Below are 27,352 nucleotides of genomic sequence, written 5' to 3'. Positions count from 1 at the left end.
TCTAATTTTCAGCTGCCGAGACCCTCACCCACATATTCATCACCTCCAGATTAGACTACTGCAACAGTCTCCTCTACGGATCACCATCACACTCACTCAAGAAACTCCAATACATTCAGAACTCTGCTGCTTGTCTCCTCACACACTCCCGCATCAGAGACCACATCACCCCCGTTCTTCATGACCTATCGGTCCTGGGGGGACAGGGCCTTCTCAATTGCTGGATTGCTGCTCCCACCCTCTGGAACTCACTCCCAAATAACATCATCCGAGACTCCCCCACACTCACCTCCTTCAAGAAATCCCTCAAAACTCACCTCTTCATCACTGCCTACAACCACTAACTCCCCCCCTACATTACTTCTTCATTGTACTTTCCTCGTCGTTTTTTGTTTTATGTTTTTGTCAAAGCGTCTTTGAGTTTTCTGAAAAGCACTATATAAAAACAATGTATTATTATTATTAACTTAACAATACCCAAATCCTGCATTTTAGGCAGTACACTGCCACTTTTTATACATTTTATACTCAGTATCGCAAGAATCATTGATAAATTTAGACATTGTCAGAATATTGTGCAGAGTTCACTGTGACATGTTCACTTTGCTAAAACCCCAAAGATAATATTTTCATTGTGATTTATCAAACAGAGGAAAGCAGCACATCCTGAAATGAGGACAGGCCACAGCTCAAATATTTGACTGAATTCATCATCTCCTCTCTTCATCCATCTTTTCATTCATAGCTGTCTCTGTCACACAACGATAGAAGAGCTAGTTCATTCTGTTGATCATTGAACATTGTAATGAAGGACACGCTGAAACATTAGTGTGTTTTCAGCATTAATAAATCACAGATGGAGCTCAGGTCGTTATTTTGAGTTTTTAGTTTAATTACACTTGTAAGAGTTGTATTTCTCCATCTCTGTAAAGCATCCTTTCTCCTTGTGTTTCGCCGTGTTTTCTCCATTAATCTGTTACTGGTATTGAGGCTAAACATCATGTGTCTCCATGGTGGTTATATGCAAATAATTACAAATGCAAATTGTTTATGCAGATGTAATTCATGAGCAAATTTTTATTATTTGATTGCACATACAGTGGAAATATTATCATATGCAAACCATAAAGCAAATGGAGCATGAAGTTAATTTTCAGATGAGATAGTCAAAAACACTTGAAAGGGAAAGTCGGACCAATAAGTGTCCTTAGCCTCAGTTTCTTTCGCTGCTGTAAGAATGTGTTAAGTGGTCTCATTTTTTACTCCCATTTACTGCGTGCTCTAATGAGCCTCATGTGGTCGGTGGCGGTTCTAATGAGGCGTTTAAAATTGCGTTGCTGTAAAAGAAGGCAGGGAGAATTACACAGAACAAAGGCTACTGTGTGTTTTAAGGGGTATCGGAGCTCAGTTAAAGGCCTTAGCTGGGAGCAAAAACAGGAATGCTCCACATGCTCATCTCTCAGTCATCAGCGTCACATTGTTGGTAAATGTCACACGGTCATACAGTGAAGGTCGACTTTTAATCTCAGGTAAATGCACGAGTAGAACTGCTGAGTGGAGAAGTCTGAGTTCATTACTTTAAATGTCTCTCGACTGCCTTTAAACTCCAGGGCTCTGCTTTGAAAAGAATCGGTATACAGACAACTTACAAAGAATGAAGGTATTTCTCTTTCCCTTTAGCCTTTAGTCTTCAAAGCCCACATGCCGTTCAGACTTGAACAATGACATTTAATTGATAGCAACATTGTGTATAAAGCTGTTTCAGTCAAGGACCAGAGAAAAGAAGAACATACTCACTGCTCATTTGGATGTCACATTAGTCTTTAGATCACAGTCATTCTGTGTCAGTTTATGTGGAATGTGAAGCTATGAGCTAACCGAAGTGTGCTAATATTAGCCTGCTAACACAACAATGCAGACCACAGGCCATTGCAGCTCGTGCAAAGGAAAATTTTGTCCGCTTCTTGGTGCTAAATTATGGTGCGTACTAATTCATAATCCTTCTTGCAAGTGGAGAGGGGTTGGAGGTGTGCCGCTGGAGGAGAGCGGGTGCTTCAGAATAGCAGAGGTGTCGCTAAACAGAAGTTTGTTTTGGTTTCATGCTGGTGCTCAAGGGCGACATCTACTGGATCCAAAAGTCGTACATCTTCCTTTTGACCTGCACGTTTTAGTTGAGCAACAAAAATGACACCATTATTGGCGGTGTATTATTAAGTGTACGAAATGTTTTGTTTGCCGTGCTAAATGAGAGCACTATGTAGTCCACTTTAGAGGACTCCCTATGTAGGGGGTGAGGGTGTGATTTTAGACACAAGCACTGATATTTGATGTGAAATGGCTGTTTTATTGTTTAAGTTGTCTTTTGCTTGAAGGAAAAAATCCAGCCTTAATAATGTGACGGACAATTTTCAACAATCTCAATTCAAGACAAATGAACCCTCTGTTTTCTTCAGGCTGTAATCGTTATCAGGAGAGCACTCAAACTGAAGGCATTATCAAAGTATCACAGAAAGATAATGTTTCAGAAATGTCTTTACCCTATCACCCAGCCCTAATGACGACACTCTGTGTCTGTATATTTGTCCCTCTCTGACCTCTCGAGCAGAAACAGGAAAGCATAACCTTGAATTTCCTTTGGTGTCAGCAGTGACTGTGATGGAGTGACAGTGAGCTCTTCTTCTGTTCGGGCCGTGACTGTCGGGCCTTTCACTGTCACGGCCCTTTGAAGGCTGACTGAAAGGGGTCACTTTTGGGCGGGGGTTTGGGAGGATGTGGGGGGTTGAGCCGCCTCATTCCTCAGTCACAGAGAAGCAGCAAGGGGCCCGGTCATTTCCATTTCAATCAGAATCAAAGTGAATTCAGATCTGAAGCTGGAATAACGGAGATATAAGGTCATGGCGGTTTTATTTATAGTACTGGTGACGAGTCAAAAATGATGAAGTGTCACTTTTTATCAATTAGAGATGCTTTTATAGGACCAATATGTAACTCTGACACCTAGCGTCTAAAATGGGTACTGCAGTCCAAATTCAAAAAATTGGAGAGAGCTGTCTACTCTCTCCATTTTTCAAGCATCTCCAATATCTATCCTAGTTTCATTATGGTTGTGGAGCTTATTAGAAACATGCAGATGCTTTTTAGGTCGGGTAGAATCAGTTTGCTTGCCTGCTTCCATCACTGCAACACCTGTTTGTTTGCCAGAGGAACATCCAAAAATGGCCGAGTGGTGGGTTCCGCCTACACCATTCAGGACCAGAACCTGAACTTAGAAGGAGGACATACTGGCTGCTGCATTGTTGAAAGAGAAGCCAGCACTTCAACACAGCATGTTTCCTTAATGTCTGATGAGATAGTAAGGTATTTTTATGAATTAATTCAGTAGATAGCGTACAGATTGGACCTTAAAATGATATGAGCGTTGTAAGACCTAATAAATCTCTTTCTTTTACTTTACACCTCTCCATCGGCCTACAGAGAAACTCATCAATCACTGGAAGAATTGAGAGAGTCAGTGGTAGTGTAATCATTTAAATATCGCCCTCTGATGATCATTCTTCATATTAAAGTTATTAGCCAACATCAGTAGGAGGTGCTAAAATAGACTAAGGGCTTCAAGGGGGTTTTCTTCTTTTTAAAAAAAATTAGATCCAATTAGAGGTAAAAGAGGAGCCAAGTGAGAGGGATTTTATGGCGGAGGGTGAAGTTATGACGGACGATTGAAAGCGACTCTGCTGCTCCATCCTGGTTATAGATTCATATAAGTTTGATTCAGCAATTACTGTATGATAGGGATGTATGACTCTGGCAGGAGTTATACAGATGTCTCCCCTCTGTAGATGTCACCCGAGGCATCTGAAGACTGAAATCTTTAGATTCATCAGCTTCACTGTCACACTGCCAAGATGAAGGCCTCTAGTAGAACAGTCTGCTGCCATTTTCACTGAATTACAGCAGTTTGACCAGAGCCTTCAGTCTTTGGTCACTCAAAATGTCATATATTTCATTAAAAAAGAAACTAAATGCATGTTTTCCCCCACACATAAACAGCTTATTTAGATGAGATTGGTGGTTTATGCAAAACGAGACAATCAGATTGTAAATTGGAGTGACTATCAAGATTATTGTAAGATTTACAATTTCAAACTATTTAATGGTACTAAACAAAAGACTTGGACGGACAGTTCACCAAAACCTTACAAGTTGTGCAAAGGTGAACTGATAGAACCTCAAAACAAGGGATGCAAACAATTCTTCATGTTATCAATTAATGTGCCATTTAAAAAAATAAAAAAATAATGATCTATTAAATGACATGAGGCAATTAAAAAGTGCTCATCACAATGCCCACTCTTACATCTTTAAATAGCTTTTCTTGTCAAGCCAGCTTCCCAAGCAACGACTTCTAACTTACAAAATGAGACAAACTCTCACTTTTAAAAAGCAGGAAACAACTGTTTGAAATGTTTGCTTGTTGAATGACCAACATGTAAGATAGCTACTGAATGAAATGATAACATGACCTCACTATATGATCAGATATTAAGGACACATGCTATGTTGAAGTGCTGGCTTCTCTAACAACAATGCAGCAGCCAGTATGTCCTCCTTCTAACTTTAGATTCTGGACCTGAATGCTCTGGATTTGTTTGGACCAGAGAAGGTAGTCAATTATAAGGATCTGCATATTGCTTTTTTGGATGCCCCTCAGTTTGCCAGGCAAACGGCAAACCAACAGGTGTTGAAGTGTTGGAAGACGGCAAGAAAACTTGTTCAGATATTACTGATTCTAGACTGATGCAGAGCAGGCTAAACACTGAAGCTTCAGTGTTCGTAACATGGCAACCTGTATACGCATCGACTCTCTAATCTTTTGAATTTGAACTGCAGTACCAATTTGAATTGCTAGGTGTCAGAGTTACTTACTGCTCCTTTAAATCACCACAACTCTTTGATCCATCCAAACATTGGGTAATACCTTATTTGATTGAATAATCTTTGCTGCTCACTAAAACGGCCCAAAAATTATGAATTAAAATACTCAAAATTGGATCCCTTATTTCATGCAGAAATACCTCTGAGTCAATTTAAGTATGAAAGGCCTTGAAGCAGCAAAATACCTCTTGATTTGATCTCTTGGTCAACAGATTTGTCAGTAATTGAGAGGTGTTACTGTCTTTTTAAAGTTTGTTTTCCTCTGACATTTTGCCTTTACCCGACAGCTTGAAAGTGAAAGAGGTGGACTTGGAATGGGGGGAGAGAGTGATGAGGTTGTAGTTAAGTGGCATGTGCTCTAACCCCTCTGCTACCCAGGTGTTCAAGATCTCTAAAGTGTCCATCTTCTTTTCTGTAAAAAAAACAACAACAAAAAACAAGACAGCTGTGGTAGCAGAGTGTCTGGTTCTGAGCTATTCTGCTCAGATTGGATGAGTCTGTTGAGTCTGGTCAATCACAAGATTAAATTAAAAGGTAATCCACTCATTGCTTCTTTTATGTTTTGTTTTTTGAGTGAAGTTTTCAGCAAGATCAGTTTTGAAGCTGTAGAAACAGGCATCAGTTTTACAACTGACCAAAATCTTTGACAAAACCTCGTCAATGTCAGCAAGTACTTCAAACACTAGATCCAGCAGGTTCTTTCTGTCTTTTTTAAAAGTCATTCTTAAACAAGAGGAGCACCTGCTGCAAATTCCCCCTGACCGCATCACAACACAGATTTTGAGAAAACCTGTGGAGGTGGCGCCATCTTAAGTGGATATTTGTAGCGGAGTCTTCTGATTTTGGCAACTGGGAGGCAAAAAAGGCGTTCACCTTACTCAACAGCACACCTGAACTCACATTGGACAAGACTGGGAAGTCGATCACATTTGGTGGCCATTGGCTGGTGCCATCCACAAAGTCCAAACCCTGCAGGGATTGAGCAATCGTTTGAAGCATGTCAGTCGCTACAGCATGAGCCTGCAGAGCGGTCTCAGAGGTAGTCTCAGCTTGAGTGCTACACGCTGTCTGCTTTGCAAGGATGGAGCTCACTGCCTCAGTGGCTGCAGTGACAAAGCTCTCTGATTTGAACTTCACCAGCTCCTCTTGTGGGTCTGCTTCTGTCTGTGGGGGTATCATCTTGGTTGTCCAACTCTTCAGTACATTGACTCAGGAGTCCTGCACAAAAACTACCATATCATTCAGAGTGGGGATGCAGGATATGGTGCTGCTTACAAAAAAAGCTGGTTCCTTTGGTGGTGAAACAGGTATGTTGATGGCCACTGATAGGACACAATTGAACTTCAGTGCCACTTCTTGGGTAACCAGCTGGGTGAGTCTGTCTGAGAACAAACAGGATAGTCCCTGAGCCTGTAAAGCCTCGCTGACACGAAAGATGCGCTCCTCAGATACTCCAAATAAATCTGATGACAACTCGCCTGAGGATGGCTGCCAGTGATGTACTGATAAGCCACAGGCATTACAGCATTTAAGATAACTGTAGCGACAGTCTGAACAATCTGCATACACGTTTCTGCCAATACAGTTCCTCCACTGTCCTGGGCTCAAGCTCTCCACAGTTGTCCAGACCAGTGGGCAGAGAGTCTTGGAGGTAATTGGAGGGATTTCAGGTGGACTAGATGGTCTTAAGAAGTGTAGAGTCTGACGCTGGCTTTTATATGACTTGCTGTACTTCCTGTAGTACCACAGTCATAACGCTCAGAATTCCAGACCGTCTCATTCATTCTTTTCTATTCTCTGCATGAGCTGTCACTTATTGTTCGTTACCATGGTGACGCCAACTACTTGATTCTTGTCCTTCTTCCTCCACTCCCACCCCGACCCAATAAATAAACCAACAACAAATAATATACAGAAACGAATAATTATCAAATCAAACTGACTGAATAAAACAAAAAAAGGAGAAAACTTAAATTGTCAGTTCTTGAAAATGTCCTTGCAAATACAGATTTGCTTGGTGTATTTCCAAATTCATAGTGCTTTTGTCTGATGTAATTTAATTTCACTGTAACTTCGAATGATTGAGTTTTAATTGAGCTCTGGATGCAGCTAGTAGTCTCCAATTTTATTCTGTGGAAGCCGCCTTTTGAAGAGTTTCACATTTTGCTACTTCCTTTTCCACCTCTTGTCTTTTACCTACTTTTTCACGGCTTTTAAAAGAAGCTAATGAAATGATTAGTCCTCGTAGAGCGACTTTTGCGGCCTCCCAGGTAACGTTGGGGTCATTATTTTCCTTTATATAGTTTTAACCCGCATTCACATTTTTGATTTAAATACTTTATCATTAATTAAGGAAGTGTGAAATTTCCATTGTTAAGTTCTACATGTTTTCCTGTTCAACTGAATAATCGAATAAAGTCTAGCATGATCTGAAATAATGATTGATTTTGTCCCAGTGTCTCCAGGAACATCGGAAGTCACATACACACATGATTGGCAAAAACGCTGTTTTTACAGCATAAATAAACATGTTTACAGCCTGGTACAAAAGAAACAAAATAGGTCTGATTAGTTGTTGTCATCACCGGCACACACTGTAGGGGGGTGAATTTTTAAAAAATGGCTCAGTTTTGTTTTTGAAAACGAAACATGTTATCCATAGTTAGGTATGTAGCTGACATGATTGACAGGTGGGTGCGATGTAATGGTTTATCAAGAGGCTTAAAACCTGCCTCAGCGCCAGATCTCAGCCTGTCGTGAGGTTTACTTGAAAGTTAGGGTGAGGCAGCATTTCCAGCATGGCGGCTGCTGCTGATGAGCCTCCATAGCCCCCTGCAGGAACAGATGGCTGACTGGCTGAAGGGCTTCGTCCTTTAATATTTACAGTCTATGAGTAACATTAATCCCTATTAACCTTCCTGATCTCGCAGTTCTAAAACTTTTAATCTTCTAGTTGTAATTTCGATTTCAAAAAGGGTTTCTTTTTCAAGAATAGATAAAAAGAAAACACAGCTTTACTATTCATCTGTTTGAAGTGTCATTGTCCCTACAATGTTTCTGTGTTACTTTTGCAGACTGCTCGTCACACACACACACAAACACTGAAAAGCCACATTGGTATGCAGGGTGTGCGTCATAATCCACAAATACAGAATGAAACTTTAATGTTCCTGTTGAGAGAACAGGGCCTGTTAAAACAGTAATGAGATACACCAAGCAGCAGCAACATATCAAGATGTGGGAAATGTAAACGGATAGAGACGATAACTGTATCACTGACACTGTGAATGTTTTCATGCATATGTGAACGTTTGAAATTAAACGCTGTAATAGGTATCGGCTATCGTAATGAGATCAGCTGCTGGCACAAATATTCTTGAGTGTGTTAATAAAAAAAAAACATCCCTTTGTGCATTCAAAGTCTGATACAGAGAGGAAGGAAGCAGCATGAGTCTGCTCTTCTGTAAATCAAAACACATAAGCATTGTGTCTCTAAGAAGAGGCTCAGGTTCAAAGTCAAGCAGATTTTACAGCCACACACACACAAGAGAGGATTTCACTTTTTACAGGCAACAAAAGACTTTCACTTAAGACTTTTCCATTACACAGAGAAACCTTAGGAACAAAGGGAACGAGGGTGAACTGAGTCTTTAACAGCTCTTGGTCTGTTCCTGGTCCTCTAGCTTTCTTTCCCTCTCTGTGATTTGGCTGTCGCTTCCAGTTTGATGGAGAGGTCACTAAAGTGGGCACACAAGATCCAGATCGACTCTCAGGCGGTCTAACAGCACAAGTAGTTTGATGAGTTGTTTCTGCTCATGATAGTCATGTTTAAATTAGTGATGGGCAATTAATTGAGTTTCATTTTCAATTACAATTTTGGCAACAACGATGATGAAAACATGAGAATCAAGATCTAACTATTACTGTGCTGCACGCCATGTTGGGTTAGTCTTTAAAATTAATAAATACATGTGTTGCTGATGTTTAAAAAAATCAATGAGGACAGACACAGACTACAACAGACAATCAGGACTGCAAAAAAAATCACTGGTGTCGACCTAAGTCCAGGACTAATACTGGTCCAGGGCCAGGAAACGGGCAGGTAGCATCACTGCTCCTCACACTCCGGTCACAAGCAGTTCAAACTCCTCCCCTCCGGCCGGCGTTACAGATCACTGTACGCCAAAACAACCCGACATAAGAACAGTTTCTTCCTCCAGGCTGTCACTCTGATGAACGCTAAACAGTCACAGAGTGTCAGACCTGTCGCTGCGAAATAACTCTGAACCAAACCATCACTGTGAATGAACATCGTATATTTATATTATTTAATTTAAATGATCAGTGTAAGCACACCTTTAGAAACTGTAGAACTATACCTCATGTAAATTAATCCACCTATGTTGTGCAGGGTCCACCAACCGTCCACCAATGATCCCGAGGAGCCTAAGAGAGCTCAGGAGCTGCCAGGAAAATATGTAATCAGTCTTTACTTTATTTCTGTCCATTAAATGACGTGCTGCATTCCAGTGAAAACAGACACATTTTCTAATTCCCTCTCCTCCTCTTTGATTGGATAATGCAGAGGGACGTGCTTCAGGGTGCATGGATTCTCTCTTTTCACTCCTGTTTTTCGGCACTAAAAGCATGCCCCGCTAATCTGATACAGGCGGGCGATCAAATCCACTAAATCCAAATCTTTTGAAGAGAGTGTCATTTCTCTCCTCTTAACTGTGGGTCTGATCAAACGTATTAAAGATTTCGCCTAATTGTGCTGTCGCATTGTAGCCCGTGAGATTCAGAGATGTGAGGCCTCGAGGCGGGGAGCTCAGAAGAGGAGTATTAATAGTAGGACTGTGTGCGTGTGTGTGTTTGAATGAAGATTGAAGAATCTGGATCAAAAAGATCCCTGGGGATACACTCACACATACACACACACACACACACACACACACACACACACACACACACACACACACACACACACACACACACACACACAGCATGTTGCGTCATTCGAGCTAGTGAAGCTTCTCCAGAGACAGAGAGCACCTTGTTGAATTATATGAGGCAGATAATAGTCTCCAACAGAGGAGTGTGTCCATATTTCTCAGAGAAAAAAAGCCCACACGTGCCTCCCTCATTGTAACACACACATACATGTGCATACAAATCCCCCCCCCCCCCCCCCACACACACACACACACACACACACACTTTCTGAAGCCCCTCTATAGAATCATAAACAGACTTTGGTTTGACTGTTCTTTCTGATCTTCGGTCTGTTTTTCATCTGGAGACATGCGGCTCGTCTTATTAGCAGATTCTCCCAGAGTACTGACCGGCTGTATGATTGATGAAGTTCTCTTGTGGAAAAATAAAACGGCGTCCCGCCAGGCGGAGGCTGAACACGGATGAGTTAGAGGAAATCAGGGAACGAGAGACGGAGCAGGTGTGTCTTATTTTACAACCAGAGAAAGTGTGAGCGTGGGAGAAGACAAAATTAAACCTTGAAAACAACTTTTTTTTTCATGACTGCAGTGGGATTCATTGTGTAGAGTTTGCAAAAGATCACAAAGATTTTACAGTCTGCGTTAAGGATGAGAAGAGGGGAAGTTAAGAGTTTCACTGAGGTACATTTAACTGTGTGGACTGCTCTCAAAAGTTACTCATCCCTAGAAAAGATCCCGAGTCAACCCACATTTTGTCTGTAATTACATCATTCAGTACATTTACATGATGTCAAAAAAGTCAATTTATTGTGTTAGTCCAACTTATAGTAGACTTATCAATTAGGGCTGGTTAAAAATATTGATTCATCCATGCACTGCAATTATAATTTTCCCAATTCAATAACGATTCAGGGAAATCCTAAGATTTTTTTTGTTTTTGGTGTAATGACGCCCCTCTCCACTGGGGGTACTGTGGGTGCTGTGAATTCAGGTCAGGCACAATTTTGCACTTTAGATCATACTATACTTTAATGATTTATTCTTTGTTTATTAAAGAATTATGCAACAATAAAATATATGTTTTAGTCAGTTTGTTCTAAACCTGCACCAAACAATGCACACATAATTATTTAACAAATATCAGAAGGTACTGTGATGACTTATCTGGGTTTTTCTGTCATCCGTTTGTATTATTAAATCGACATCGAAGCATATTGACTGAAATCGTATTCCTTGAAGTCGTACCAACTCTCGCTCCACTTACACTCCAAACACTGTGTCCAAATAATCCTCATGGTCATGGAGTCCGAGCCTCACCAGATCTGTTATCCTCAATATCAAACATGTTTGATGTTTACGATTCCAGACCAGGCTGCCTCCGACGGAATATCTGCAATAGCCAATGAGAGCGAGTAAACCTGGAGGCATCAACAACAGGATTGGATTGGAAAATGTTTATTGTCTTCAAGGAGCAATTTGGTTAGCTACAGAGGTCTCATAATAACGGCACAAAGACATAAATACATCCATATAAAACATTACTCCCACGGTTATCATCATGATGGACGTGTGTGAGATAAGAGACCGACACAGTCCAATAGTCTAAATGTACTGGCAACAATGTCTAAAGCTTATATAAAAACCCAACTGCTGATGGGACAAAGCTCAGGTATCTGTTTGATTTGGCCCTCCTAACATAAGTGAACCTCTTCTCTATCGGTAGTAGTCTATACTCTGCATGCAGAGGGTGCTGAGGGTCTTCTAGGATCGCCTTTGCCGTCTCAGTTGCCGATATCGTTCAAGTGAAAGCCAACAATCTTTCAGCAAAGTTTAACTATATTTCCCAGCCTAGACGTTGCGTACTTTCACAGCTCACAAACATGGCAGCGAACATAAACACGACTGTGCCCTAAACTAAGTGGAGTATATTTTCTGAAAACTGACCTGACGCCAAGCCAGCCAGCTGACGGAGAAATTGTTTATTTTCTGAAGCCATGTTTGGTCACACAAGTTTCTATGAGATCTCGTGTCTGTGGAATCGTTCCTATAAGCAGCAGATATGTGGTCTTGAGGTCTGACCGAATCGTTGTTGAAACTGTCCTCATGTCAGTCGTGTCCCACATTTTATCAAGTTTTATAATATAGAAAATTGCAGGGGCGCAGATGGCGTGTCGCCACGTGGGCGGCCCAGGTTCGAGTCCAGCCTGTGGCTCCTTTCTCGCATACCATTCCCTACTCTCTCTACTCTTATCTACTGTCCTACCTAGCCTGCCTTAATCTTAGTTGCTTCATTGGGTTCAATAATAGCTACAAAAATGCTGAAGGGATTTTTAAAAACAACACAACATCAAGTCAGGAACAGCTCTAACATTTTTGCATTTGCACATGTTGGCTTATACTCAAGTTCAAATAGACAGGAAACGAGATATACTGTGGGCATCCAGCACATGCACACATACAGCAGGTGTCATCTTCCAGACAGCTGTCTGATTTACAGTTTTGTAAAGTCTCTTCTATTCCCCTCCTCCCCTGGTCATGTCAGTATATACAGCTCTGTCTTTGAGGTGAAAATGCCAGGTCCTGGAGGTTTGACTTCCACAGCAGAGAAAGAGCTGCAGAGTCGGACTTAAAAGGCAGAAATATCAGCTCCCGTCTAAAATCGATCGCATTGATCAGAATCTTTCTTTATTATGTTTTATGTTTGTGCTGTCAGGGAGCAGCTCGCGCACAGAGCCAGACTGAAAGGGTGCAGGTGAGCATTGTTTTTACAGATTTTCAGTAATATAGGCTCAGGTGTGACCTTGAAAGCAGGCGAAGGGAGGTGTGGGTGTTTTAGGAAGATGTGTGTGTGTTTGTGTGTGTGTGAATTTACAAGGTGTTGCTATGGAGGGGTTGAAGCTGTGAAAGCCTGATAAGCCAAACCAGAGAGAGCCAATCACACTGCTGCCATCTCACCCACTGACATAATGATTCAACACAGCTGTCAACTGTCTGCAATATGACAACTGCTGTGTGTGTGTGTGTGTGTGTGTGTGTGTGTGTGTGTGTGTGTGTGTGTGTGTGTGTGTGTGTGTGTGTGTGTGTGTGTGTGTGTGTGTGTGTGTGTGTGTGTGTGGTATGTTTACATACTGTATGTTTATGCATGAATGTGCATATAAATATCTTTCTATGTTTGCCTTACAGCTGTGTGTCAGTGAAGATGTGCAGTAGATAGTCCACTGCTCATGTTTCTGTGTGTGTGTGTGTGTTTGTGTGTGCGTGGGGGCGGGAGGTGGAGTCCGTTCCCCCGCCTCTTCAAACGGGGACAGTTAAGACAGAGACAGAGGAGGACGGAGGAAAAGGAAGCAGCAGAGGTCCCCTGTGTTTTCTGAGTTAGATTGTGCTGGAATTAAATTTCACAACAAAAACAAACTGTGGGACACCGACAGGCCGGCCTCCTTCCCTCCCACCTCTGCTGTTCTTTTCATCCCCGCCAGTCCCTCCCTCGCCTCCTCCTTTTTTTTTACTCCTTTACTCCCTCACTTCCTCTCATCATCCCCTGCTTGCTCTTGCTTCTCAGCCAAAGACTTTTCTTCTCCTACCCCACCCTCTTTCTGTGATCTCATCAGAGCCGAGACCGGATGAAAAAAAAAAAAAAAAAGGCAATTACATCACGGATGATGTTGCTTTTTCCAACTATGTAAATAAATCTGTCAGGTTTTTGCAGAAATGCCCGATTAAGTACAATTACAGTTAAAACTCCACCTGAAAAGCTGTACTTGTCACACTACTTAAATTTCCACAAGTGTCAAATGCATTATTTACGATGTAAAAAATAAAATTATTTGTGGGCTGTAAATGAAAAAGGATTCCCAGTAACCTGATGATAATTTGCACAGATAACAGATTGATCAAGGTATGATACATACAGCACATGAAAAGTTTAAGAACTTTTAAAAGCTCGAACCAAAGATAATGTGATATATATTCTGGAGAAAAAATGTTTGGTAAAACTTTAATCAAGGTCACTATATTCACCATTTAATAGTTGCTCATTAGCATGCTAATCAGTTGCATACTGGCTGCTTATTAGTCATTATTAAGCGCTTATTAGTACCTTTTTCTTCGTGACCATAGTCTATAGCTTAAAGTAGTGTTGTAGTACTTGAAATCAGTCTTGGTCTCAAGACCTGTCTCGATACCGAAAGTCTCGGTCTTGTCTTAAAATCGAAAGCAATTCGACTTGGTCTTGACTCGGTCTCGCCTTGCCTTGGTTATTGGCTTGACTCGGTCTTGATCCCTTAATGTCTTGGTCTTGTCTCAGTCTCAGAGCTCTCTGATCTGAATTATGATCGACCCAGTTGTACACAGGAAAGGTTTAAAGAAAAGTCAGAAAATGTTTGTTCTTTCTTTTCTTGTGATAAAACCCTCATGAGCTTGTTTCCACGAGGTCAGACGCCCCTGAGAGAGAGTACTCTGAGGTTCTGTGTTCATTATTGTGAATTGATTGCAGTTCAGAGAAATATGTCTGCAAGATCAAACTGGGGGATGACGATGTCCAAATGAACCATTAGGATGGAGAATGATGCTGTTTTGGGAGAAGGTTGGTGAAAGGTTTTTAGCCTCAGCCATAAAACACTGAGAAGCGCAAGAGCTTAATCTTGACGGACCACAAATCTCACACTGAAAGCAGAGAAGAAGAACGGAGTTTGAGGCAGAAGCAGCACGATACGTACCTGTGGGTTGCTCGAATGCTCTCTGCTCGCAAACATCAATGTCAGTTTAGACGGCTGGACCTCCTTTAAATCAGAAGGAAGTAACATTTCCACCTCCTCTACTTCTGTCCATTGTGATTGAGTCTTCAGATGACAGCGCTCATGTCAGCAGCCTGGCAGTGGTGGGGTTTTAACACTGAACACAAGCATGATGCAGCTTTACTTTCTATGACTCTTTTGTCCAAAGCGACGTTCATCAGAGTAAGCACATCACAAGCAGGGAGCTAGAGAGGAGGAAACAATGTCAGTAAGTGCAAACAAAACCGCTTTAAGTCCGATTGGACACACAGGTGCTGGCAGGAAGTCATCAGAGGCAAAGAAAGCAGGACATCGACAGCTGTTCTTGAGAGCTCTAATCAGCATCAAAATCATCCTAAATATCGCCATCGTCAATTTCAAACAAAACCATTGTCATCATCATCAAGTGCATAGGTGTTCATAAAAGAGCTGGGTCTTTAGCTTTTTCTTAAAGGTGCAAAGGGACTCAGATTGCATATTAAATGGAGTTAGGAAGTTCATCACCAGGGGTCGCCAGAGGAGAAGAGTCTAGCTAGAGACTTAGGATCCTGTTGTGAAGGTTGGCTCAGACGCCTTCTGGTAGCCCGTGGAGGGAGCTGATAATTTGCATCACAGATCACAAAAAAAAAGAATTAAGACACAAATCCTACAAGAAGGCGCAAGACTTATGCTGCTCCATGTGCTTATGAAAAGATGAAAATGAAAGGAGGTAACGGCAGGTGGTGGATGATGGCATCAGGTTGGTGTTGTGGTGAAATATCTCAAGTGAAATCTAACAAGACATGCCGGTCCATCTTGTTTTTATTGGATTAAATGATCTCCGCCAGCACAGACGCTAACAAGAAACTGCTTGATGCTTTTAGATTACATTTTGTCCAGTGGATGCCTTGATCAAATGTGACCAAGCATTCCCCGGCTCTGATGGTGCTTCTCCATGTATGGTTGGACATCGTTTCTTGCAAATGTGAGTGCCACGGGCGTGCGAAACGAGCCCCTGCTCTCATTAGGCTGAGGGATTTCACTTCACACGGGACAGTGATGCAAGACGATAGTAAGAGTACCACAACAGGGTGTAAGATGTTAGAAATAAATAAGTGTACAGACTGAAAGGAAAAGCCAAACCAGCAAACATTCTTTATGGATTCACGTCAGGTTTCTGCAACGATTAACAAAATCTCAGAGTTTTAAGTGGTCAGGGTAATGAGGGGAAAATCCCCTTTGTGATTACAAAAAGAAAACAAATATGTGTGAGGTAATCCAGTCGCTGCATTCTTTTAGCTTTTCCAGCTGCAACCTCTTTGTGCAAACTCTCTTTATATCAGATTACATGTCCGGACTTTGACCCGCAGTGAGTGAAGCTGTCACTCTGCCAGGCCCGTGGCTCCGTCACCAGCCGGTCCCCAGGTGCAGCCGAGCCGTCCTTGCAGCGGGGTCACAGCAGTGCTCTGATTAGTGGGGCACTGGAGTAGACCGACTCTCAGAGGAGAGACAGCACAGCTCTGTTTAACTGCACAGAGGTGACCTCTCACCTGCAGGCTTCATGTGCTGACTGGTGGGTTTGGAGTCAGGCTGGGAATAACCTGCTGCTGACTAACACACGCTGTCTGTGCCTGCCTTTAGTTCTGCTCTATATTTATCTGTTGAATTTTCTTGGTTCTCATCCCACTTAAGCTTTCTAATTGTTTTGTTTTGTCTCATTTTTCAGCATTTTCCCGTCAGGCTTTTTTCTTGTGCACTCAGTAATGTGTGGCTGTTGTAAATAGACTTCCATTTGTTTCTCGGTCTGAACAATCGGAATGTCAAGACAACTTAACTCTTAAAGAATGAAACATGAAATATTTAACTAATATATTCAAGCCTACACGTGGAGTGTTGATCAAAGGATGCTAACGATCTAATTATGTAACAAGTTCATTTACATGAGGAAGATACAGTAGTTTTGACAGTCTTGACGTGAATCAGTGTGCAAAGATTGATCGGATCATGAATGTTGTCCTACAACTGTAGGTGTTCTCCATGGATTAAAAAAACATATTTTGAGGGTAATTTTTTTGAAATGTCTGCTGAATTACGTCTGATGTACGTCGCTTTGGATAAAGCTAAGTGCATTGTAGAATTGTAGAATTTAATTTAGTTAAGTTCCAATCCAATCCAACTTTATTTAAAGGGCACATTTAAAACAACAGAGTTGACCAAAGTCCTTTACAACAAAATAGATAGAAAGCATAAAAGAGAAAAAAAGGGAAAATAACAATAGACAAAGCGAAAACGAAACAGACAAACTCTTATATCGGGTCTAGGAACGCCAAAACCTACAGATAAGCTTTTAGACGAGATTTAAACACGGGCAACGTGGGTGCCAGCCTGGGGTGGCAACTGGTTCCACAGTTTTGGGGCTACACCTGCGAAATCCCGGTCTCCCCTATGCTTCAGCCTAGCGTTATGTGCAACCAGAAGTTGCACTTTGTTATGAATTACCTCAAGCAAAGCAAATATTTCTTTGTGCTGACTACATTTTTGTGAAACAATATAAATTTACTTGTAATTTATAATAACATCATGAGCATTTTCATTACAAGAGGGTGTAAAGAAAAACAAAATCAAACAGGATCCGCACACAGAGAAGCTCCCGTCTGAAGGATTTATTGATAAGTGATGTTTCGAGCCAACGTGCTCTCCCTCAGACGGATCCAGCACCCACTGAGGGATGTGCGTGTCTTTTTTGATTTTTCGTTTCAAGAAAGTCATCAACAAATTGTAAAACATGACGTGTGTTTGTGTGTATTAGGATACTTGTGAGGCTGCATCTAATAACTTTAATATTTTCTTTACAGCAAAGAAACACAAGCGTAAAAATAGACATCTCGGGCGATGTCGATCAATTTGGTGCCAATACTGATATCAATATGGGGGGGGGGGCAGGGATCCGACATCGATTTATCGGTCGGTACCTTTCGTAGATCTATGTTCGATCTATAGAGATAGATAGATATACACATTTAATGCATTGATCCCTAAAAATCAAGTCATCAAACACTTGTGGAAAAGATATACAGTAGACAAGATGGAAACTCAACTGGAAAGTAACTGTGCATGTACGTGCATCACCGCTTGACACTTTGGAGAGTGATGATGCTTGTTGTAATCCATAAACACACTGCTTGTGACAGACAGAAAGATAACTGCTAGTGTAATACAGTGATACTTATGTAATGCTATTTGACTGGTCAATAAATCTAGTAATATCGGCGCATATCTGCGATATAAAATCAGCCGATACCGATTATTTCTGGATATGATAATATCGGCTGGCCGATTAATCTGTCAGGCTCTAGATTTAATGATAATAGGAAAACTTTCACAGCACAGAATCAATTAAGTAGAAGTTCATTTAATAACTTCCTGTCATACAGAGAAGTACAGACAGCTGGCGTCTTAACTTCACCTGCCAGCATGAAACATGAATACAGTACTTGAAGAACGCTATTGAGGTGTTCTTTGTGGTATTTGTTTCCAATCCCAGGGTGCTTTATATTCTTTAGCAATGACACAACCACATCTGACTTCATCATACCTGCCCTGACAAAGGAAAGGTGAAGGCGTTTACATGGACTCATGTCAGGTCTGTAATTACACAGTGATCACATTTTTTGTATGCATGTAAACACAGTCACAGTTCCTCCCCCTCCCCTTTTGTCGTTCTCTCTCTCTTGCGCTCTCTCTCTCTCCCTCCTTCATACTCACACATAAATACACACATATTCTCTCTTTTTTCTCTCTAAGTGTGTATCCTGCCAGATCAATGTGTTGCAGGAAAAGGAATGTAGCTCCGCTCTGTTTACCTCTTCCTCGTTTTCTCGCTTTCTCACTTCTGATATATTCCCTCACTCTCTGTCTCTCTCAGCCACCTCCCCCCTCTCTTCCTCTCTCTCTCTTCTCTCTCTCTCTCTCTCTCTTCTCTCTCTCGCTCTCTCTTTCTCTCTGTGAGTATGCTCAGTCATTCAGCTCCGTGCACCGCTGCTGTTTTGTGAGACTGGAGAGCCGGTGGGAAGCCTGTGATTGGGGAAATTAAGCGCTCGTGTTGGAGCCGGCTTCCTCAGAGAGAAACTAGATCCAGGAAAGGGACGTTGGGGCTGTGGATTTTAAGCCACTCATGTCAGGAAGTATGGATTTATTTCTGGCACCTCTGAACTTTGGAGGGAATGAAGTGCACGTGTAAAATACAATAACAGCTCCTATTTCGCATCAGGGATTGCAGAAGGAACGGGTGTCTCTGAAATCTGCCGCTCATCTCCAACACTGTCTGATGTGGATCAGCATCTGAAGGGTCGAACATCCTTGAAGTGTGAGCCAAACCATTAAGATGGAAGGTGGAGACGCATATTATGCATGATTTAAGAGGCATAACAAACAGCTCAGCAAGGTGAACCTCAAAGACATCTGTTCTACCTGGTTTCACCTGGGAATGTGACTCACTGGAGGAAGGATTAAAGGAATAACCTGTGATGTCAGACTTCACCTGGGGCGGTCGTCTGAGACTCTGCTGAGTAGTTGTGGCTTTGCCAGAGAGGGGGGGGGGCAGCTTCATTTCCAGGTGTGTAAACCACACCAGACTTGACTCACCTGACATCATCCCTCTGTTTGGGCTCGGCCCCTCAATTCATTTTCTCACCTCATCTTCTTCTCAGTAATCCCTCCTCTGAAACCCACCACACAGCCTCTCCTTTTTCTCCCCATGGAGCCACTCGAGAGCTGAGAGAAGAGACGCTGATTAATGTGACTCCCGGCCGCCTGGGTCTGACTCCCCGCCACTAGAAATAGAAAGCAGAAAGAAGGCGCCACTTGTGAATCTTCATCACAGGGGAAAAAAAAACAAACAAACATGTGGAATCAGCCTGGATACTGCAATCACATCCCTCATGCTGGATATCCCTTCTACCATGCACCCTGCAGGTACGCCATCACAACCCTGACATGCGCCCAACCTCTGCCTCTGCGCAATTGCACAAACTTGTTTAATTGTTTCTTTGTGTTTTGAGGGCTTGTTTAGTTTTTTGGTACAGGGACACATTTGTGCATATTTGTTCTGATCTCTCTTATCGTTGGTGTCCCTCGTGGTTCAGTTGAGGCTTGTTTTTTTTTTTTTTTTTGCATTTCTGAAAATTGTTATTGGTACAGTTGTTGATCAGATGGGTGTTAAATGTTCTTTGTTAGCTAATCCAGGGTGGTTTTAGACTTTCCCAGAGCAGTGATTGTGACCAAACTGGTCCGGCAGGAATGCTTGTTTGGCTCCGGATTTTAACAGAGCCAGGAAACAGGTTTTGACAGTGACGAATAATAGAAGTCTGTGATTGTGCAGGTGTGTCGGTCAGGGGGACAATAAAAAAACGTTGTCAAAATATTCACCATTGGTGCGCTGGTGGCGCCGTGGTTAGTGCGCGTGCCCCATGTATGGAGGCTGTAGTCCTCCAAGTGGGCGGCCCAGGTTCAAATCCAGCCTGTGGCTTCTCATGTCATTCCCCTCTCTCTCTCTCCCTGATTTCTGACTCTATCCACTATCCTGTCTCTCCATTAAAGGCACAAAAAGCCCAAAAATACATCTTAAAATAACATAAAAAAAATTAACATTTTTTCAAAACAATTTTATATGTCAATTTAATGACAGACAGTATAAAACTTTACAAAGCTAGATCTATTTCACAAGACAGCTGCATCGGAGAGGAATTAATCCATCCAAAATTGCAGAAAAACTTCTTCACACAAAAACATTTGCCATGCTTCTGTACCAAAATGGTGCCAATGTTTTCGACGAGTTTGCCAGCATTCGATAATTGAAAACAAGAACTTTTCCAGTGTTGGGTGCCTAACACTTTTATTTGTTGTTACCATGGTATCAAAACAGGTATCGACGTCGATCACTTTTATCTGCATCATATCGTAAATTTCTAAATTCGGATATTGTGACAACCCTAGTGACAATAGGTGCAGACAGAAGTTAGTCCGAGCTGTTATCATGTGACCTTAAAAACACACTCCCTCAGTCCGGATGTTGAGCTTATCAGCTGCACTGTTTTTGAAGCAAATCCTTATAACCTGTTTTTGTCACAACACTGGATTAAACCAGATTACATAAAATCTTCTGGTCCACTTCTATTATGTCTCCCCCCCCCCCCTCCCCAGCACTAGTGACATCATTACATTTATCACAAGTTTTCAGATGTGACCCAGTCTCAAATGAGCACCATCAATCCTCATTCCCTGAGGGGAGAGCAGACCCCTGCCTGGGCTTCTTTTTCCGCTGGTTACTGTAATAGTCTCTAACCTCTAAAGAGTGCTGGAGCTGAACCACCAGAATACTGATTCACAACCAGTTATTTATGAAATCCCTGTGTGGATGAACGTAATGAGGACAGTGTTTAAAACTAAAGAGCATGACAAATGGTGAACGTAAAACAGGCTGACTGTACTTCTGTGTTTCTGTGTATGCGAGCACATAGGTAAAGCTCTGTAGTTATGTATTCATCCGTGTTGAGTGTAGACTTTATGTGTATTTGTTTTTGGTGAACCAGCAGATGGATTGGTAGGGGTGGTCTGCACCGGAGGGAAGAGGGATTAAGCTGATGAGTGAGTCATACCTCAGACCACTGGGCAGGTCAATGACCTGTCAGATCAGCTAGCTCATGAGAGAGAGAGAGAGAGAGAGAGAGAGAGAGAGAGAGAGAGAGAGAGAGAGAGAGAGAGAGCAGAAATCCAGGAAATTGCCCTGAGCTCCAAAAACAAGCTAACCACCGCTACTCACTCCCACTCCAGTCTCTTCTGGTGAAGTACTCTGACTCACACGATGAATGCTCCACCTGTGGACCAATCATCTCATGGTTTCGAGGCAAATTTGACATTTGCTGCATAACAATTGCAATGTTTGACATGCACAATATGCAGCAGAAACAAACCGAATAGCTGCAGGAGATTGACTTTTTTTTTTACTGAGAGTATTCCCCTTCTATCACAAAGTTTGTTAACAAATCAATCCATACTGTTGTTTCAGTGTCATCCGAGCCTTGCTTCTCAGATATATGACTTGATTTTTTATTCTCTCGTGTTTAAAAGGGGTTTTCAGTGCACATGTCTCTAAATTGGAGGATTGACTGCCGAGAAAAATATTTAAAATAACACCTACACCACACAGACAGAAAAGGGGAAAATGCTGTCATTTTCATTTTCTACCTCAGGTGTTAGGGGAACGTTTTAAAGGACATGAGGAAGAGCAGCAAAATTGGATCTTTGCTTTCTTGGAGGAATTGGTGACAAGGTTTCAATATTTGATCTGCCATGGTAATAAAATGATAACGCGTCCCTGACTGTTTTATTTACGAACCATTTGTTATGCTGTCAAACTGTTTCCCATTTAACCCAAACAGCTTTTTAATCATTAAGGTGAAAGATAAAACTAATTCATTAGGTTAGAAAGCGAGAAACATCACTGTGGGACATAAGTGAGGCTTGTGTTAACTCAGTAAAAGTTCACTGATCCTTCAGCGAGGACGCTCTGGTTAATGATTCCCTCACCTGTCAACAGACACCCCATTGACACAGCCAGGCTCCGCCCCTCTGTCCTCTGCGTAATCCTCTGAGTGACCATTCAAATGACAAGGTGTTCACTCACGGTTTGAGGATGTCTTTACGAGTAAATCTCCATTGTTTGGTCAGCTAATCCAGAATAATCCAGCAGCGTCGGTCAACCATGGAGGCTTGAGGTAAGCGTGAAAGCTTAATGAAGGCTGGAGTGTGTTTGCCTCCGCTATTGATTGTTTTGTGTGCATGCAGTAGTGGTAATCGAGTGTTGATGTGTCATACTTTCCAGTCGGGCCTACACCCTGCTCATTGAAAGGTGTTGATATGCCGATTGATATGCTTTGATTAAAGCATGAAATTCTACTTTCAGATATTTGTTTAGAGATAAATACATTTGTCGGTGTGGAATCATGGAGCAATTTATTTAAAAGGGTTTGCAAATATGTTTTATTGTACAGAAGCATTACAAATAGACAATGACGAGAGTGACAAGGGTCATGACACAGACTCACACTCACAACACAGCATGGGCAGTTATCAAGGCAGCTCAGAGAAGTGTGCTCACCTGTGTGCTCATAACCTGCTTTGTATGCTGTACTCTGTGTGTGTGTGGTGTGTGTGTGTGTGTGTGTGTGTGTGTGTGTGTGTGTGTGTGTGTGTGTGTGTGTGTGTGTGTGTGTGTGTGTGTGTGTGTGTGTGTGTGTGTGTATGAATGTACAGTATATGTGCACGCAGGAATGTCAGCCTCACGAGGGATCAGGGATGTAAATGGATTTGTGCAGTTGACCCTGCAGGGGGGGTGAAAGGAGCAGATTGTCTGAAAGCCTTCTTCTCATCCCTACACACTAACACAAACACACACTCACACTTCTACTGCTATCTCTAAGAGGACCCTTGTTGACATAAGGCCTTTCATAAGTCTTATCCTAATGCTTACACTAAATCAAAACGTAATTCAAACTAGTACCTTGAAGCCCTTGATGTCCCCACTTACAAATTTTCCTCATACAGCAGGTAAAAAATTAAAATTGGTCCCGAAAGATACCAGAATGAGAACGCACAAACACATATATTTATACTGCTCTCTTTAAGAGGACCCTTGTTGACTTTGTGTGTTTTCTAGCTTTTTGCCCTGACCTTAACCAAAAACAAGGAAATGCCTAACCCTAACCCCCTTTCCTTAAACCCAACCAAACCTTTTTTTTTTATGTTACCATAGCACCTATTCTTAACCCCTAATGTTCCCACGTGGTCCTCATTGTGTTAGAAGAACAAGAATATGCACATAAACATGTATAATTTTACTCTTATCGTTAAAAAGACTATAACACCTAACGAAGTGTAATTGAAGCATGTACTCTAAACTGAGTCTTGACTCTAAATGTTACCAATTTAAAAATGTCCTCATTAAAAATCTAATTGGTCCTCACAATGAAAGAAGTACGAGAAAATCCTCTCACACACACACACTTGTACTGCTGTCCTTGAGAGGACCCATACATGACAATGTGTGAGTCCAAGTCTCTTACCTTGGTCTTAAACATCAGATTTAGATGTCTAACCCAAATCATTACAAAATCTTCGGTTAATGGGTAAAAAATCACAAAGACGAAAGAACAGGAAAACACAGGCCAAGTGTTCTCCCATACCGGTTCCTACACTTAACACAGAAAATGTCAATTTTACCATCTCATAATTGACTTCAGTCTTAAAAAAGCGTCACCTCAACCTCTCTCAAATATTTAGATGTTAAAGTGTGTGAAGTTGCTGTTAATCTCAAAACGTGGACTGAATAATGTGTTTGACAAATGAAACCTGGCCAGAACAAAAATCTATTACTGTGGTGCTATCATCGTCATCTTAAGTTTAGGTCATGAAATACATTTGCGTAAAAGGATTCCTCACTGGAATAAAGCTGAGCATTTAGTGTTACACTTAAGGCAAAGGAGAAATAGCTGAGGAGAGTGTGGTGGGTAATAACTGTAAAGGGAGGGACACTGTAAAAGTGTAAGAGGTTCAAAGTACCAAAAGGGAGTGCCGCGTATGTCCGAAGACAAAAATCTGAATTGACACTTTGAGGGGAAATTGCCCTCAAATGTTTCATCCTCTGAATATTCTTTAGTGACCTTTCTTGAATATTTTACCCTCTTAACTATTTTCTAACCAATTATTCACATTTGAGTGCAACTGCTTGTTGTAACAAACCAATGTCTTCTGAATAAATTAGGAAGAAATTAAAGCAATTAAAATAGATCAAAACAACAACAAAAAAAGTTTAAAGCAACAAAAGAGATGACACAAAACAACAAGTTAAAATCAACTGAGGACAGAGTGACAACAAAATGTGTTAAAAGACCAAAAAATAAGATTGAAACAATACAACATAAAGCATCATCAATAAAAGTGATTTTAACAGTGCACATGGGAAATTAGAAAATACAACATTTGATTAACAGACAACCAAATACATGGCCTGAAGCAGTAAATGTTGGCATCATGCAGCCAGATGTTGGAGAGTGTCCAAATTTAAAATTACCTAACAGCATAAACTAAAAATAAGACAATTGGAGGTTGGAGAACAGATTATTTTGGGGCATAGGAGAGGGAAATGGACCTTGCCCGCAGGACTTCCTGCACCAGGAAAAAAAAGGAAACAAATTTGAGCTGCTACAATAAACCAAAATGGGATTAAATATGTCCAAAAGTTGTTTAAGCAGCCTTGTACACACAGACATTTGAATGTTGATTTTTTTTAATTAGAGGAGATAATTACAAAGAGAGTGTTTAAAGAAAAAGGGCACAGTTCAGTAAAGGCATCTGACCAGGCAGTTTATCAGTGGAGGCTCACAGAGAATTCGTCACTCAGTCTCTGTAGCTGTCCTCTCTTCCTCCTGAGTGTTGACACACTGCTGCTGCTGGATGTTTGATGCCACTGACACTTTGACAAAATGAATTCCCTACAAGTCACTCACAGGGTCCTGCTGTCACAAAGAGCTGGGCTGTCACAGCAGCAGTCTTAGATGGGACTGCACTGCAGAGGGAGAGAGAGAGAGAGAGAGAGAGAGAGAGCGAGAGAGAGAGGGCTGACACAGCTGTGGTTTCTTCGATGTTGTGGTTTGTCTTTGAGAGTGTGGATGTGGTGAAAGGATGGTTAGTTTACTTTGAATAAAGTCAGATTTCACTGCGGTGTCAGAAACCACAGGGAAAAGATACTTCAGGCATCTAATGTGCAAAAATGAAAGTTAAAGGGGACATATTATGAAAAATCCACTTTGACAGTGTTCTTGAACATAAATTGGGTAACCTGAGTGTCTACCGACCCACAAAATGTGAAATCAACCCATCCAGTCTTTTGTTTGTGGTCTGCATAAGTCTTACAACACAGTGAAAAATGCTCCTTTTCAAATTTGCTCTGCTTGTGATGTCACAGTGGGATTCTGGTAAAAAACAAATACCTCCCCTCCCCTGGTATCTCCATCCATGGACTCCACCCCCAGCTTATAGCAAAACTTGTGCGCAGGTCTGCTATTTTTATTCTCACTAGCAAAGGAGTGATGTCTACCGGGAAAACTCAGGGGGGGACTCATTGCATTTAAAGAGACACACACACCAAAACGGAGCGTTCTGAGAGAGCTGGTTTATACAGGGTCACAAACCTCCTCTGGTGCTTGATTCATGTTATATTTTGACCAAAGCACAGCACCGATGTTTCATTTAGACCACAGGGGACTGTTTAAAAAGGTGGAAAAGGGGGATAACATGTCCTCTTTAAAAAAAAAAACAGTTCAGGAGCATAATATATTGCAAGATATTACAGAAACAGGGAGGACTAAACAGAAAGATCAGAATGGTGTGCTGTTATACAAAGTCTTGTTCGTCTTTCATGGGATTTGTAAAAGGAGAATATTATCATAACCATTTTAATTAAAGACCTTTTTTTAATTTTTTTTAAAATCCACAATTAAGATTTATTTTATTTATGTAGTATCAAATGTTTCATAATGGATAAAAAACATGTGAAGAACGTCTTTATTTCAGTGAAGCTTCTTTGACTGTTCAAATGAACACAAAGCATTTTAATATTAGTAAAAGGCCAATATAACTGTCTTGGCCTGTAGGGAACATTGCAAACTCACATTTCACAAATTAAAATCCAAAAGACTTCACTGACATTTTTTCTATTGTGGGCATTTTCCCTGTGCTCATTAGGCAGATTAACTCCGTTTATCTGCAGTACACAGTACTCTGCTGGGCCGGGATGGTAAATTAGTATGATGTCCAACCTTTCAAGCTCATTTCACATTCTTGGATTGTACACTGTCTTCAAATGTCACCCTGCTCATAATTCTAGATCTGTCGTTGTCTCAACCTGCCTTATTTAATGAGAAAAATGTTGTTTTTTCTATATGTAGCATAAAGCTAAGCAGAAGATTTGGCAGCAGAATCCTGTCCAAAAGGCTTTAATTTCCAGTGTAATCTGTTATGTTTTATCATTAGTTTCATTTAAAAAAAATTGTGAATGCTGCAGCAATGAGTAAGAAGATCTGGTCTGTGAAAACAGAATCCAGCTGGGAACATAAGGAGTTTGAATTACAAGAACACGAGGAGAGGAATTTTTTAACCATGGTATAAAATTGCACCTAAAATCTAGCTGGATTTGGGTTCATTAGAACCAAACTGTTTGGTACAGATGGACTGACTGTAGCCTGGGGCAGCTCCTCAATGCTGCTGACTACAAAGGTTTTCACTTCTGTTTATATTTGGCTGAATTTGTGAGGAGAAGATATGCTGAGCACTTGTTGGGGAAGTGTTGATCTCTGCTTGGGCTTCAGCCTCAGAAAATTGGAGAAAAAAAAAAAAAATCACATTTTTTTTCGAGAGCAATATCAGTGATTTATTTTAAGTGTTGTGTTGGATGTTGATACAGTTCTATCAAAATATTTAAAGTCAATAAGGAGTCAATGTTAGCTCGCTTTCGGCTTTTATGGCAAAAAGTTTATGAAATGGAAAGCAAAAGTTTAGTTGTTAGACGTCAAGATGAACTCCTGCAGGCACCTTCGAAAATGTTGTTGGGAATAAAACACTTTGGGTTTGTTTTATATAACTTTTGATCAGGTTTCAGAT

General features: G+C 41.3%; 1 protein-coding gene across 13 annotated transcripts in view; it reads left to right on the top strand.

Annotated features, from left to right (window-relative positions):
- The window catches only part of plekha7a (pleckstrin homology domain containing, family A member 7a), a 161,645-nt gene that overhangs the window by 29,042 nt on the left and 105,251 nt on the right, over positions 1-27,352 (top strand). Inside the window, exon 1 of one of the 13 annotated variants that reach the window (XM_065956891.1) lies at positions 18,605-19,609. The exons of 11 other annotated variants lie outside the window; for them this stretch is intronic. In XM_065956891.1, coding sequence (XP_065812963.1) covers positions 19,539-19,609 — 71 coding nt within the window. In that variant the 5' untranslated portion in view covers positions 18,605-19,538. Of the gene's footprint in view, positions 1-18,604; positions 19,610-21,390; positions 22,411-27,352 lie in introns of those variants that run through there. One more of the 13 variants, XM_065956893.1, reaches the window with a different exon arrangement.

The sequence above is a fragment of the Labrus bergylta genome, chromosome 7 (genome assembly GCF_963930695.1).
Source record: "Labrus bergylta chromosome 7, fLabBer1.1, whole genome shotgun sequence".
Taxonomy (NCBI): Eukaryota; Metazoa; Chordata; class Actinopteri; order Labriformes; family Labridae; genus Labrus; species Labrus bergylta.
The sequence above is the reverse complement of the archived record's forward strand: the minus strand, read 5'-3'. Positions and strand labels throughout refer to the sequence as shown.